Source organism: Xyrauchen texanus, chromosome 6, assembly GCF_025860055.1.
Source record: "Xyrauchen texanus isolate HMW12.3.18 chromosome 6, RBS_HiC_50CHRs, whole genome shotgun sequence".
NCBI classification, from domain to species: domain Eukaryota; kingdom Metazoa; phylum Chordata; class Actinopteri; order Cypriniformes; family Catostomidae; genus Xyrauchen; species Xyrauchen texanus.
This window is the reverse complement of record NC_068281.1, coordinates 36,880,967-36,897,445: the sequence shown is the minus strand read 5'-3', so window position 1 is coordinate 36,897,445 and position 16,479 is coordinate 36,880,967. Positions and strand designations below refer to the sequence as shown.

The following is a 16,479-nucleotide window of genomic DNA, read 5'->3' as shown; positions in this document are numbered from 1 at the left end:
CCAAAATCAGTAATCACCTCTACCAGAGTATCTGCCACTTTAGGGGTGTGTGTGCTACTCCCAAAAACAATACAGAGCAGGTGGCGGTTTAAAATTTAAAGATTCTTTAAATACCTATAAAACTGAGATCTGGGACTCCCAAAATGTTGAACCAAATTCTCAAAAGATCTCAACACTACACTCTAATACAAGTCACTTAGTGTAGTAACCACCCTCACAATCCACTGTGACCAGCAGAAAGGAGACTTGCTAGAGATATGCTAGAGACAACATTTAAATAAATGTCTGAATTAAACACCATGGACAATTGCGAGATAACGGGGTTTATCATAACTTCTCAGATTAGTTTAAAGGAGACCTATTATGCCCCTTTTTACAAGATGTAATATAAGTCTCAGGTGTCCCCAGAATGTGTCTGTGAAGTTTCAGCTCATAATACCCCCGGATCATTTATTATACCATGTTTTAAATGCCTCTTTTTGGGTGGAATCAAAAACGTGCTGTTTTTGTGTGTGTCTCTTTAAATGCAAATGAGCTGCTGCTCCCTGCCCATAGCTCTGGTCTCCATGAATACAATCAGAGACAATGGTAACTTAAGCTGCATTAGACGTGGAGTCAGATAACAAGCACATTCGAAAAGGCGATTTGCAAACATTCAGAAAATATAAAGTGTGATACTTGCATCATACTTACAGTTGGTACTGACCCATGCTTGAGAATCACATTTTTTGAAAATCCTTCTTTACACTCATTCACAAAGTAGTCCGGTGTAAAATTATTTGTGTATGTTTTGGGGCACATTTCCTTCAAAAACAAAACTTGTCCACTGCATCTTCAGTGGCTCTGAAGCCGGGAGTACATGATTTATGTTCACTTTTACAGCCAACAACAGAACACTTATGACTATTACAAAGCTTAGACATTATTCTTCTCACTGTATCTGCTCCAGCGCAGAAAAAAATGGTGGACTGTGTGTAGATCACTCAGGGTAAGATCTATGATAATAGGGTGGAGTCTGTCACTAGTCATGGTCGAGGTCTGCTCTAAATTGATGTCATGTTAGAGCAGAAACAAAAACATTCATTTTGACACATGGCTTTTGATTAAAAGAAATATAAGAAAGAGTAGTGGGTGGACTTTTAACATTGTAGGGTGGTTGTGTACACACACTGCCTACTCACTTTTATGTACAAAGTGAATTTTGCATAATATGTCCCCTTTAATAGAAAGGCTTTGCAATGGCAAAATAGGGGCAAGAACTTCCTGTTCAATACAATACCAGGGAGGGGCTCTTTCAGGTGGAAGCGACCAATGAGCCAAATATCTGAGACGAATGCATAATAATAAAACAAAATCTTGGGTAGGCCTAGCCCACCTTTGGCAATCGGCCTATGTAACTTATTGAAGTACAATCTAGGATGCTTACCATTTCAAATGAAGGGCTTCTCTATGCTATCAAATTGCTTAAAATAAGAGAGGTGGACATCTACAGGGAGAGATTATAGCAGGTTGTTGACTTTTGGAATACAATTCATTTTAGGAGCATTAACCATCCCAATCATAGATAAATGTAATGAAGCCCACCTGCCCACATCACTTCAAAACCTTTTTATTAAGGGGTCAGAATTAACTCTTAATTAAATCACACAAATTTGATGGGAATAAAATGCCCATAAGATTTATGCCCTGTTTGGGCCACTGGAAGGCACCTGGCTGGAAAGCTGTTACTGGGCTGTACGCTGTCAGAGACAAAGCTTCAGATTTAGACCAATTGACTCTGTATGGCAAGAACTTAGAAAAGTTATTAATAATTATATGGAGGCAAGGCATAAATCTAATTTGGTCAGAGACAAATAAAAAAATATCATCTGCGTAAAGCAAAAGCTTATGCACATCCTGTGAAGCGTCAATGTTGCTTAAGGGGGCTTACACACTTTTTCTTCACTATGATCAAGGAATGAATCCATCAATAAATTAAAGTCTCCTCCCAATATTATATCATGAGGGGTGCCAGCGGCTTGCAACATCCCCTTAAGATCTATAAAAAAAGCCCTGATCATCAGCGTTAGGTGTGTAAATATTTGCCAAAATCAACCTTTGCCCTGAATTTCTGCTAAAACCATAATGACTCTTCCTAATTTATCTTTAATCTGTTTGAGACCTTTGAATTGTAGATGTTTACGTTTCAATATAATGACTCCCCTGCTCTTACTTGAGCCAGCACTAAAGAAAACATATCCAACCCATATCTTCCCAAATTTTTCAGCTTCCTGCAAGGAAAGATCTTTCTGACGTTTAAGAAAAGAAATAACCTTCCTGCTTTTTATGGGGTGCCCCAACCCATTCACATTCCACGTGGAGAGAGACAATGGACTTATATTAACATTTGACATTTTGACATATAAGAAAAATAGATTGTGTGTCAAAAATAAAATTATAAAGACCACATTCCACATTAGTGCTACAACCAACCCCCCAACTTTCCCCAGAACAAAAAAAAAATGCACATTAACCCCACGCACGACAGCCGCAACTGGCGTCCATCTCTCTAAACTCAGATAGTTCAAGTACGCCTACTAGACCACCAGCAACAACTTTGCCATCGGATTGCTCAAGTCCAGTGTTTCTATACCAAAATTTGTAAAACAGAATTACACAACTGAAGATAATCTATAAGACAAACTCCAGCTATTAGGCGGGATAAACACGGGGAAACACTGAAAGGGGGCCGTTCAGTTTCCTTGGTTAGTCAAATGAATGTTCAGTGAGCCGGCCCATCCATGAGTGGAACAGATGCCCTGATTACTCTGATTTGCAAGAAATATTCCTCAAAACAAACTCCATCCAATAGGAGGCATAAGTACATAGAGTGTGCAGACACCTTCACAAACTTTCCCAAAGGAGTGTTACTTCACAAAACAAACTCCAGTGGAACCAACACAAAAAGAAACAAAGGTGCTCCGCTTCCTCGGATGGTCAAGTGAATGTTCAGTGAGTCAGGTCCACTCGGCTGTATCAAGAGCATCACACAATAACTTACTCATTCCATTGAGTTTATGAAGGGCAATGCTTGTTGTGGGCATGTAAATGTTTTGTGGCCATCCTAAGTATCTATTCTCAATTTGGCCGGAAACATCAGTGGAAAAGAAAACTTCCAGTGATGTAAATGTTTCTTGCATTCCTTGAATCGATCACGTTTCTCTCGTCAAATTCGCAAAGTCTGGGAACAAGAAAATGTTGTGGTTCTTCCAAGAAAGCCTTCCTTTACTCCTTGCATAATACAAGATCTTTATTTGATGATCTCAGAAATTTGGCTAGAAGAATTGATCGGGGCCAGTCTCCCTCAGCGGATCTCTGAGCCGGGACCTTGTGAGCTCGCTCGATTCCCAGATTATGGCCTGTTATGTCAAGCAGACTCTGAAAGAGCTCGTCTAAGAATTTCACCATATCTCTGCCTTCTTTGTTCTCACGAATTCCAACAAATCGGACGTTGTTTCGCCAATTACTATTCTCAAGGTCTTCCACTTTTTCCCAAACATGTTGCAAGTTTATCTTGCTAATTCCCTCTCCGATGACTCCAGATAATCCGTTTCTCGACGTTCCCCATCCTTTTAACCAACTCTGCACCATCCAAATTGAGTCCCTGGTCTGGGGTATCAGCTTGAGCACGTAAATGTCTTTTAATGTCTCCAGAGCCCGAGGATTTTGAAATCTTTGACATATTGTCTTCATAGAACAGTTATGGATCAGGATGTATCGAATATCACCGGTTTAAAGGGGTCATGACATGAGAAACCAAATTTGCCTTGATCTTTTGGTATATAAGAGGTCTTTGTATCATTAAAACGTCCTGCAAGTTTAATATTTTAAGACGTCCTCCCCATTCTAAACGAATCATTTATTTAATCAAGCTCAAAATACAGCTCGTTCTGGATTCATGGTTAGAAGTGACGTGTCGGTTAGAAGTGACGTAACAGCGTTTGCATATGACCGCCTCCAGCACAAGATAACTACGATTTAAGCGCAAGACAACTACGCTCATTTCGTATCGCCGTGCGCCTCACAAGTGTTCAGTCGATGGACAGCGAGCTCTGACAGAGACTACTTGTGCACAGGAAAATTACGATGCCTGTTCCTGGCTGTGGTCAAACAAAACCTCTGAATAAGCTGCCGAAAGATCCAGACGTCAGGGAAAAATGGATGCAGTTTATTTTTTGCGGACGTTCCAGTCACGGCAGTGTTAACTTAAGCATTTGTTCTGTACATTTTAAGGATGACTGTTTTGAGAACAAATCTCAATATGATGCTGGCTTTGCCAGAAAACTGTTGCTCAAAGATAAGTCCGTGCCGACTATTCTGGGAACAACGACGACGCAAACTGTAAGTAATCTATTTTAAACTTTAAACTACTTTTTAAAGCGCAATTTCATTCATTATGAATAATCACAGTGTTTTTACTTAGTTTACTTGCATATTGTTCTGGCTGGGAGCGTCAATAATTGATACATAGGCACTGACGTTAGCCAATCATAACAGTGGGCGTTAACACTGAAGTCTTAAATGGAAAACGCCCCCAAAACAGACTGTTTGAATCAGAGGATGAGAAACAGGGTGGGAAAAGGTCATAAATCACTAGATTTTAAAAGTTTTTCTTAAAAAAAAATATATTAATACTATAATTGCACCTAAGGGAACATAATAATACAATAAAAAAAACCATGTCATGACCCCTTTAAAAACTAGTAAAGTGCTCTGAGCTCGCTGTTCACACGTCTGACCCTCGCGTGGCACCACGCGACTCCCCCAAGGAGACTAACTTTAATACTTCACTTAACACAGTGATGTCTTCTCGAGTTGTTACCTAGATACAGTGGTAAACAGTTGCCACTTGTAGTCATGTTGATGATGTAATCGGGCTGCGGTTCGGACACCAAAACTTTTATGTGAACAGAGACCAGCGCAGGCAGCAGTAGGGGGATGGGGAGGAAACGAATGAGTCATATAGATTATATATAGTTTCTTTTATGTCATTTCTGGAGCTACAAATGTCTGGTCACCATTCACTTGCATTGTATAGACAAACAGAGCTGAGTTATTCTTCTTAAAATCTTAATTTGTGTTCTGCAGAAGAACGTCAGTCATACACGTATGAGATGGTATGAATAAATGATGAGAGATTTTTCTTTTTTGGGTGAACTATCCCTTTAAGGTGTTTTAGGCTTTCTGCTTTGCATTGTGTTTAAGAACGCTCCTTTCCTGTGGTAAAAGCACTTTAACGCTCTGTATTGCTTTATCATTACGCTATTAGGTCTCCAAACTCATAAATGTTTGTTTAAATTAATGCTATTTTTGCAAGTGACAACACAGTAGAACATTGTGTTGAACATTGAATGTCATGTTCATAAAGGAGAGAGTTGTTGTAATGCCATATGGATTTTCTGCAGGACACAACAAAGTAACTCATCCTCATAATTTGTGGGCTGTTTTCAGACGCTTTGTTTGGAACTTCTTTCGTCTGGAGAACGAGCACTTGAATAACTGTGGTGAGTTCAGAGCGGTGCGGGACATCTCAGTAGCGCCTCTGAACGCAGACGACCAAACTCTGCTGGAGCAGATGATGGACCAGGAGGATGGAGTGAGGAATAGATTTGGAAAGAAGAACTGGAAGAGGAGTTACAGCGTGTCCTTGAGAAGACCACGACTCTCCTCCCAGTATGCTCAGCAAATTTATTTATGAAATTATATATACAGTATATATATATATATATATATATATATACCAGAATAGCAACATGGTTGCATCATTCAGAAGAGGCCAAATTGGGCTGAATTTTGGTTTGTAGTTATTGCTAAACTTATTTCCCATAAATTGTTGAAAACTATTTGATTGAGCCTGAAAAAGGCTGTAAACACTAAGTTTGTGTAAAAATTTAGAAATTGTACATGCGATTTGTGCCTTGCTATGAGAAGAAATGGGAGACTAATTTGTACCCAAATTGTGGAAAGTGCCTAGTAAAACTCTTAGCACCATCATACAGATAATTTCATGGTGATGTGTTGGTGAATCAGGGGATGATTCACTACTCAAGCTTATCTGCTCTTTTTCTTAGGTCAAAGATCCGGGACACCAAGGTCCTGATAGAGGACACAGATGATGACACCTGACCCCGACGTCCTAAATGGCTTGATAAAGTATTTTTTAACGGACCATAGATCTCAAGTCTTGAAAACTCTTGAAAAGATATCCAATCAATCCATCACAAAGCTGCCTGACTATGCCACACACATTTCACTGATTCGTACACCCATACAAGCTCACAATGGATGCGGCTGCCACCTAGTTACTTTAATATTTTTGATTCCTTTGTTACTGCCTTGATCATTTTTTGAAGATCCAATAAGTGGAAGACAAAAAAGAAAGAAATCAAAGGACAGTGTATATAAATGCCACTTCACAAACCACTTGATTTGAAGTGCGACCATTGAAATCATACCCTTGATTGTGGAGGATCCAGTCGTTAAAACTCTTTGCAGCAATTGTGCTCAACTGGTTTGAACAATTTGTCTTTAAAGACTTATGAAGAGGGTATGAAGACCGTAGTGTGACATTCATGTAGTAGACACCTGGACTTGTTTGCCCTCATTAATGAAAATGGCAATTTCTGCTTTTTGTATTTCATTATTTATGTGAGGAAGAGATGCCTTGAACATTGCTTTTAAGGATTTTTTTTTTTTTAACAATGGCAAGGATTTACCATGGACTCCTGACCTGTTCAGATATGACCTTCATATGCTTTTGAACAACCCTCAGGTGGCTTTGGAGAATACAAACAGATTTCAAAATGCTAATAAAGCTGCAGTGTATCATGAGAACTGAAGCTAGCCTCAAGCAGAATTGCAATCTGTGTAAACGCCGAATTCAGAAACATTGTCTCAACCAGTGGTATGGGTTTGGGCAGGGATGTGTTTGAAACTTGTTTGAAACAGTCACTATTTCTGCTTTGTAGTACAGAATTTGCACATTGCAGCTTTCAATACTTTGCAGGTCTTAGTGAAACATCAACCACCAACAAGAAAAACATTTAACCACCAACCTAGTTACCTGGTTAAATGTCTGAAATGCCAAATGGGAATTTATGCCTATGTTTGTTTTAAAAAAGAAATTCCTTTCTGTGTTTTAAAGCATGAAGTCAATGCAATTTGAAGAAGTGCTGCTTTATAGGCTTGGGAAAAGAAAAATGATCTTGCTTTAAAAGTGTCAGGCTCATGTTAGAGCAAGCCAAATGTCTGAAACATTCCATAAACATTTTCTAGTAGTGGTTTTAAGAGGGGGATGTCTTGTCAATTCTCACTTACAACATAATAGTCCTGAAACCCCCTTTATTTAATTTTAAATACTTGTTAAAGTGCACACCTAACATTACAGTGAATATTATTCACCTGTTACATTCCTGAAGTAGCATTCCATGTAAGTGTTTTCTGTTTTTCATGTTTTTTTAGCAAGTGTCTTCCGGGGTCTGATCTATTTCATTTAAGCCACCAGAGGGTTTCAGGGAGGAACAATACCTTCCATTTTCCTTCCTCTTGAATCCTTGGCCGCATCACTGGGCCTTATTCATGAAACATGAGCAAATTGTTTGTAGAACCTTTTTATGAATATTGTCATTCAAGTCAATGTGACAATTTTACGTAGGATTGGATTTACAGCTGATTACGGCCGTTTAGAATTGAGTTCTCAATCAATATGTCTATTTGCACCTCTGTTATAACAGCTGTCTGTGAACAATTCAAGAAGACTTGACGGACGTACAGTGTATTAGGTCATGAGGAATATGGACTATGACTGCAAACTATTACATTCCCTACATGATCACACCCAGAAAATCCAGGTAAAACAGGAGGTACTGAAGTCACACGTTCATTAACTGCTGGTGGTTAACAAGTGTAACTGTCATCATGAAACATGGATTCAACTCAAAATATAACTCACCGACTCCACCTCACATGCCATGCCATGTCATGTACTACAATCCGAATTTAACACTTGGACAAAAAATAAAAAGATTTATCTGTGGATGTGTGCATCTCTCCTCCTATGGCATTTCAGCTCCCCTGCCTGAAGTCTGGTGTGTTGTGTTTAATCTCATGTGCTTAATGTCCTGTCAGACAGGGCACTTCTAACCTTATCTAGAGGTCTTCACAGTTTGACATTTTGTAATCAGAAAATGGACATGCTTGACTCCTTCCAACTGTTTTACATTTGAAAGAGATCAGATTGCCTCGTTAGAGACATTGAAATTCTTCACTGAAATTTCCAAATGCAAAGTTGATTGAATGTCTTACAGAAGTCCTGTAATTTGAAAATTAGTCAGGATTACTGAATAAAAGTATATCAGCACATTACTAAACCCCTTTCATTTAAAGAGGTTATGACGTAAGGTATCACATTTTCTTTGGTCTTTTAACATACAAGAGGTCATAGTACTAATAAAAAACATATTGTAAGTTTCAGAACTCAAAACTTCCTCACTTCAAAAACCGCATTTGATGATACCAAGCTGCCAAAACAACTCGTTCTCAACTTCCTCCACATTGTGATGTCCAGGCCCGGATTACCCAATGGGCATTATGGGCACGGGCCCAGGGGCCCATGCGCACTTGGGGCCCAAGCGAGGGGAAGATTTATTTATTTTTATTTTATTAATTCATTTCCGAAAACGGAGCGTATATTTGCACTACGTGCCGGCCCGGTGCCTGTCTTTTTTAGCAAAAAGACGCTCGACACAAAATAACTACTGTAGCGTAAGGCGTGAGGTGCATGATGGTAGCTTTTGACGCGTTCGGCCAGAGTTCGAATCCGCCTTTTGCCGAACTCGCTCTTCTCCCTTTTCCCAACACATGCAGGTACTTAGGCCCTACTGCTGGGTGACACGTACGCGTGCATTTGAGCAACACTGGCAACAAAACTAGCACTAGTGTAATTGCTAAATAAGTTAATTGCCATTATGCAACGTTTTAGAAAAGTATGAATTAGCAGAATATCCAGTGTTATGAAAACAGTAGGTCAACATAACTACAATGCATTCTTTAATTCCCTGTCTTATTCTGCCCTCTGGCATATCGAAATTAATACAAACCTTAACATAAAGAGACGGACAGTGTTATTAACAGACAGTAAAAATCATACTAATAATACTATGTAAAAAAAATCTGATGAGCCCAGAATATAAACTCAACGTGTTTAATTACACATTATAAGCATTGCCGAATGCACTCAAATGAGATCGACTCAGAAAAGACGTCAATAAATGCACGCGTCACCTGCTACATCCTCTTTGTTGCATGCGCAAATTATGATCACTAATACAAAATACAATTGTAGAAATTGCTGCACATTCGTTGAATTCTGAATTTTGCACACATAAGTTGAAAGCAATTTGTTTGTGGATAGTAGGCACAGACTATCCTAGAAGAACATATCTGCAACATTTATCAAGTTCACGGATAATTGTGCGTGTGTCTGATCTATTAAATTAGTATTATTAATCATTATGATACTAAAATCATAATAAAGTATGTATACTACAAAAAATCAGATGAGTCCAGAATATGAACGTAACGCGTTTAATTTCACGTTAAGTATTTTCCTCCCATATAAAACATTATAAGAAAGCTAAATGTGGCTTTATGCATATTAGATTGTCCCCTTATTATGTCGAAATAACGACTTATTATTATATTGAAATAACGAGATAAGTTATTTTTCTTCCTCTTTTTTTCACCTTAAAAAATGAACTTAGAACAACACAAACACAAAAGCGCCTCAGTGACTGTCACTGATGGCCATTGAATCTCAGCTGGTCATGGACTTGGATTTTGATGACATTGTAACTGAGTTTGCTAACAGGAAAGCCAGGAAGAAGTCTTTTTAAGGGCAGCCGGAGAGAGGAGAGGAGGAGAGACAGACAGACAGACAAAAAATTGAGGAGAGGAGGAGAAAGAAAGACAGACAGACAGACCCTGAGGAGAGGAGGAGAGGATGAGACAGACAGACAGACTCTGAGGAGAGGAGGAGAAAGACAGACAGACAGACAGACAGACCCTGAGGAGAGGAGGAGAGGATGAGACAGACAGCCCCTGAGGAGAGGAGGAGAGGATGAGACAGACAGCCCCTGAGGAGAGGAGGAGAGGATGAGACAGACAGCCCCTGAGGAGAGGAGGAGAGGATGAGACAGACAGACAGACCCTGAGGAGAGGAGGAGAAAGACAGACAGACAGACAGCCCCTGAGGAGAGGAGGAGAAAGACAGACAGACAGACAGCCCCTGAGGAGAGGAGGAGAGGATGAGACAGACAGACAGACCCTGAGGAGAGGAGGAGAGGATGAGACAGACAGACAGACCCTGAGGAGAGGAGGAGAGGATGAGACAGACAGACAGACCCTGAGGAGAGGAGGAGAGGATGAGACAGACAGACAGACCCTGAGGAGAGGAGGAGAGGATGAGACAGACAGCCCCTGAGGAGAGGAGGAGAGGATGAGACAGACAGACCCTGAGGAGAGGAGGAGAAAGACAGACAGACAGACAGACCCTGAGGAGAGGAGGAGAGGATGAGACAGACAGCCCCTGAGGAGAGGAGGAGAAAGACAGACAGACAGACAGACAGCCCCTGAGGAGAGGAGGAGAGCATGAGACAGACAGACAGACCCTGAGGAGAGGAGGAGAGGATGAGACAGACAGACAGACCCTGAGGAGAGGAGGAGAAAGACAGACAGACAGACAGACAGCCCCTGAGGAGAGGAGGAGAGCATGAGACAGACAGACAGACCCTGAGGAGAGGAGGAGAGGATGAGACAGACAGACAGACCCCGAGGAGAGGAGGAGAGGATGAGACAGACAGCCCCTGAGGAGAGGAGGAGAGGATGAGACAGACAGACCCTGAGGAGAGGAGGAGAGGATGAGACAGACAGACCCTGAGGAGAGGAGGAGAAAGACAGACAGACAGACAGACCCTGAGGAGAGGAGGAGAGGATGAGACAGACAGCCCCTGAGGAGAGGAGGAGAAAGACAGACAGACAGACAGACAGCCCCTGAGGAGAGGAGGAGAGCATGAGACAGACAGACAGACCCTGAGGAGAGGAGGAGAGGATGAGACAGACAGACAGACCCTAAGGAGAGGAGGAGAGGATGAGACAGACAGACCCTGAGGAGAGGAGGAGAGGATGAGACAGACAGCCCCTGAGGAGAGGAGGAGAAAGACAGACCCTGAGACTGAGGAGAGGAGGAGATAGACAGACAGATAGACAGACAGCCCCTGAGGAGAGGAGGAGAGCATGAGACAGACAGACAGACCCTGAGGAGAGGAGGAGGTATTGTGTGTGTGTGTGTGTGTGTGTGTGTGTGTGTGTGTGTGTGTGTGTGTGTGTGTGAGAGAGAGAGAGAGAGAGAGAGAGAGAGAGAGAGAGAGCGAGAGAGAGAGAGAACAACTTACATGAAATATAGTATTATCAAAAAAAACAAAAAACAAGCTGCTTTATTTTACATTTGATTTACATTTACATTTAGGGCATTTGGCAGATGCTTTTATCCAAAGCTGACTTACATGTAGTACATTTGTCAACAGTTGGACAGGTCATACACCAGCAATTGTAATTTGTATTGTAAGCAACCAATATTATACCATAATACTTACAGCATCTTGTAATGTGTCTACTACCATTTCACTATCATTCAATCATCAAACAAAGTGCCATTAGGGGCCATGAATAATAAAGTGCTAAATACATAAGTGCAGAATTTTTTAGTATAAAGAAGAGAGAGTATAAAGAAGAGTAAAAAAGTTGAGTTAAGATGACCTATACTGTTTGCATCCTTTTCATCACAGGAAGAGGAGAGGGGAGAGAGACAAAGAGCGGCAGCCCCTGTAGAGCCGAGGAGTAGAGGACAGGAGAGGAAGAGAGAGACAGACAGGAAAGCTACATTAATGGGTGTGTGTACGTGTTTGTGTGTTAATTATGGAAGAATTTGATTCATATAACTGGATTGGTAAAGGTGAGGCACTATGTGCTTGCATATGCCAGCTAGTTGCTCGCTATAGGTGTTACCAGCAAATAGTATCCAAAAATTCAAAAGCTTGATTGTGTGGGTGGGGTGGGGGGCCCTACAAGACATTGTGCCCAGGGGCCTCTGAATTCTTAATCCGGGCCTGGTGATGTCACACTGTGGTAGACAGTTGCATCTGACCGCCTCCTCAACACATCAATGATAAGTTTACCTTATCACTTACGTAGCCCACCCAGTAGCAGTGAGCAGTGAGATGGCAAGGGGAGAGAGAGCAGTGGCACTTTGTGTATGCAACATTTGAAGACATAAGAAGAAATGTTTGCATTATCCTGAAATGTGAGGCAAATGTTTGATCACTATAATTAGGAACCACAGTTTCCACATATCCCTTCACTCGATTGGGATATTCTCTGTTATTCTGGACGGCAAGGGCAGTGACTGTAACATTGAGCATATTTTGTAGTATTTAAGCACGTATTTAAACCGATTTCATCAGGGTCCGAAAAGAATGCAAAGAATGGCCGTCTCAGCTGTCATAGTTGCAATAACACAACAGGGTGTTCAACGTACCACCTTTTCCATTTAAATATATTTTTTGCTACGTTTTTTCCGGGCTGAACATGCCCCTCATCAGTCAAGAGCAGAGAGCCAATCATAACAGTCGCCGTTTACTGTCAAGTCTTAAAGGAGGAGCAGCACCAAAACAGAGCATTTCTGACAGAGGGTCAGAATGAGGGTGACAATTATCATGTTTTACAAATATACTACTGTGTTTTTGTGTGAAAAGACTTGTTGTATGTGAAATGTTATAAGTGAACCTCAAAGAATATATTAAAATAATTTTAAAATGCATGTCATGACCCCTTTAAATTTGTGAGGTCATCACCAAATTATATATATATAAGTTTTTTGTTGTAATCTTGATGATTACAGCTAATGGAAATCAAAAGTCCAGTATCTCAAAATATTAGAATAAAGAATTTATAATACAGAAATTTCAACCTTCTGAAAAGTATGTTAATTTATGCACTCAATACTTGGTCAGGGCTCCTTTTGTACAAATTACTGCAAATAATGATTGTGCAGTGATCCAAAGTCCTCTTTTCAGATGAAAGTACATTTTGCATTTAATTTGGAAATCAAGGTCCCAGAATCTGGAGGAAAAGTGGAGAGGCACAGAATCCAAGTCAGTGTAAAGTTTCCACAGTCAGTGATGTGTTTGTCCACTGTGTTTTCTCAAGTCCAGAGTCGATGCAGCCTCTACCAGGAGATTTTAGAGCACTTCATGCTTCCATCTGCTGACAAGCTTTATGTACACAGTTTTCCGTGGAGGAAATGCAGTTCTAGTGCAGATGATAGGATTAGTAAATGTGGCCAAACCGTCGTTTGAAAAGTTTTAAAAACAGTTTAGTCAACAGCATCTATGGCATGTTATCTTGTGATGTTTTAAATGGTCGGCTGCTTACAACGGAATTTAAATGGTCAACATGCCCCATATAGTCACATAACTACCAAAGAATGTGGATTTACATCAATGCATGTTTTGTTTTTAAAAACTGAAGGCCAAGTCGAAATTTTACCTCAGGCAATCTACAGCACATTCTGTTAATACAACTAGACATTTTAACTCTTTAACTAGGGAAATTGTATTAACTAATGAAATTAATAAAAACAACATGGCTTGCATTGAAATCTTTATTTCTATAATAATTCAGTAACAATACAACATTTAGGTGGTGGTGCTTCACTTAACTGAACAATGTCCACGGAGGCTTCGAGTGGTTTTTAATAAAGTGGCTGTCTGTGACCTCTACAGAGGCTTATTGTGTGAATGAGGTCTCAGTTACAGTCCGTATACTTGTCCTTTCCCAACGAAGAGGAAGTCAGTGTCAGCCTCCATCACACACACACACACACACACACACACACACACACACACACACACACACACACACACACACACACGTGTCCTTTCCAGTACAAAAACTACAGGTCGTTTCAGAATACTGACATGTGCAAAAAGAGTAGGCTCATTCAAGTCCATTTAACACAAGTCTATTGTTTTGCGATTCTAAATTACAGTTACAGTCTAATAAGGAAACGAGAAAAGAATGTGAAAGCAGAAACTTGAGTTTCACACGATAGGCACAAGCCATTGATTTGCAGCAATGTGTAAAATGTGTCGAAAAAGAGACATCACAGGGATGTGATTTCAAGAGCAGTGTTCATTTGAGGTCCAGGACCATGGCAGCTGGGTTCTCCATGTAAGAGTGCCTCAGGTTGAAGAAGCGGCACACGTGGCGCCGTCTATGACGCAATGATCAGCGGACCAGCTGATGTTCATTACTTACGCCTTGACCACATCGACACGGGAGTTAAACCTGGGCAGCACCTGTGGCAGAGAATATAAGCTGTTTTTAAAAAGTCACTGAAATGCAGGAATTTTGTAGTATATTTGCACACTGACTGATTTAGACATTTTACAATGACACATTTATGCTCTTATCCAAAATGACTTGCTGCACATTCAAGCTATACATTTGACATGCAAATGATATTTCATAACACAAATCATTTGCCGTAGATCAGCTGATGGCATAGGATCTCTTTGGATGTGCTATTGGATTTCTTATTAAAGGGTGAAGAAAACGAGCAGCTTACTTGGATCTTTCCCAAAGCTCTGATGGCCTCCTCCAGGGACAGAATCACTGGCTTTGCATGCGTCCCTCCAATCTAAGTATACAAAACACCACCGTCATTTACTAGGCTTATTATTTTATGATGAGATCAGGTCATCATAGATGGCAGATAGAAGCTCATTGAAAGCCTGCTTTTGTTTGTGCACGTAGTCTATTAAAAGGTGCTTTGACTTTTCAGCCTCTTACTCCAAACAGGACAGGTAAATGGCCATGAGGTCCAACATTCAGGGGCAGGCAGCAGTGGAGGCCCAACATGGGGTGATATTTTGGTCAGTTCTACACAATTACAAGTACCAAACAGAAGGTAGATAGAAGAGTTTTTGGGAAACGTATGTGAAAACAGTAATTCTCTTCGGAATTCATTAGCGTGGGAATTACACACAGCACCTTTGGTATACTGTTCTAAGTAGTTGACCTCAGCAGGTTTGTCCCTCAGAAGGAGGATGATGCCTCATCAAACCAGAGCCTGCAGGCGGTTGAGCTCCAGAGCGATGTCAAACACACTGAGGCTTTGAACGCTCTTTACGTTTGGCACCAGGGGTCCCTGAGAAGTGTCCATGGCATCCCAGATGTGTATGACTTTATTTCTTCAGCAAAACAAAAATAAGGATTTTTAGAGGAATATTTCAGCTCTGGAGGTCCATACAATGCAAGTGAATGGTGACCAGAACTTTGAAGCTACAAAAAGCACATAATAGCAGCATAAAAGTAATCCAAACGACTCCAATGGTTTAATCAATATGTATCTGAAGCGATATGATAGGTGTGGGTGAGAAACAGGTCAATATTTGTAATTTTTTACAATTTGAAAGAATGTAAAATTGAAAATGGGACTTAAATATTGATCTATTTCTCACCCACACCTATCATATTGTTTCTGAAGACATGGATTATACCACTGGAGTTTTATGGATTCATTCTAAGTTTCTTATGTGCTTTTTGGAGCTTCACTTGCATTGTATGGACCTCCTGAGCTGAGTTAATCTTCTAAAAATCTTTGTTGTTATTCTGCTGAAGAAAGAAAGTCAAGCATATCTAGGATGGCATTGGTGAACTATCACTTTGAGTTTTTTTTTTTCAAATCCATAAGTCTGAACATTTGTGATGCTTGCCTTAGCAAACCCCATTAATTACAAGCGATACAGTACATACTGAACCCTGAAACGCATGAACTACTGTCACCAAATTTCAATGTCTGCAGAAGTTGGTAATGGTAAAAAGCAAGATTGTTTGTCTTAAAAACAATAAGCATGCATGGAATAGAATGCTTTCATATCTGTGGCATATTACTTTTTAATTTAATGAATAGTAATGAGATATAAATGAATTTAAAGGAATATTTTGGGTTCAATACAAGTTACGCTTAATTGATGGCATTTGTAGCATAATGTTGATTAGCACAAAAAATAATTTTGGCCCTGTCCCAATTCCCCCACTTGCGGTTTTGGTCTTGCCTACTTCCCACTTGTCTTATGTATTTCCAGTGTTTAGTCACTAGTGTGCAAGTGGATGACTTTTCTATACTTTGCACATTAAAAACTGTATAACTGTAAAATTGTGCTGTCCATAATTGCTGTAAAATATGAAATATAAGCAGTTTCTTTCTACTTTGTTTCTAAATACACTGCATAAAACGTAATTAAAAAATAAATATAAACTTTATTATGTAAATTTATATGCTTTGGCTTGTCATTTATATAAGAAAAGAAAAGACTACTT

At 40.2% G+C, this 16,479-nt stretch overlaps 1 protein-coding gene across 1 annotated transcript in view; it reads left to right on the top strand.

The window, feature by feature from the left end:
* LOC127644704 (xenotropic and polytropic retrovirus receptor 1 homolog) overlaps positions 1-8,392 on the top strand; it is a 33,716-nt gene extending 25,324 nt beyond the window's left edge. Inside the window, exons 14-15 of the mRNA XM_052128028.1 lie at positions 5,491-5,712; positions 6,111-8,392. Of these exons, the coding sequence (XP_051983988.1) occupies positions 5,491-5,712; positions 6,111-6,165 (277 nt within the window). The 3' untranslated portion in view covers positions 6,166-8,392. The remainder of the gene's footprint in view (positions 1-5,490; positions 5,713-6,110) is intronic.
* The last annotated feature ends 8,087 nt before the right edge of the window (positions 8,393-16,479 follow it).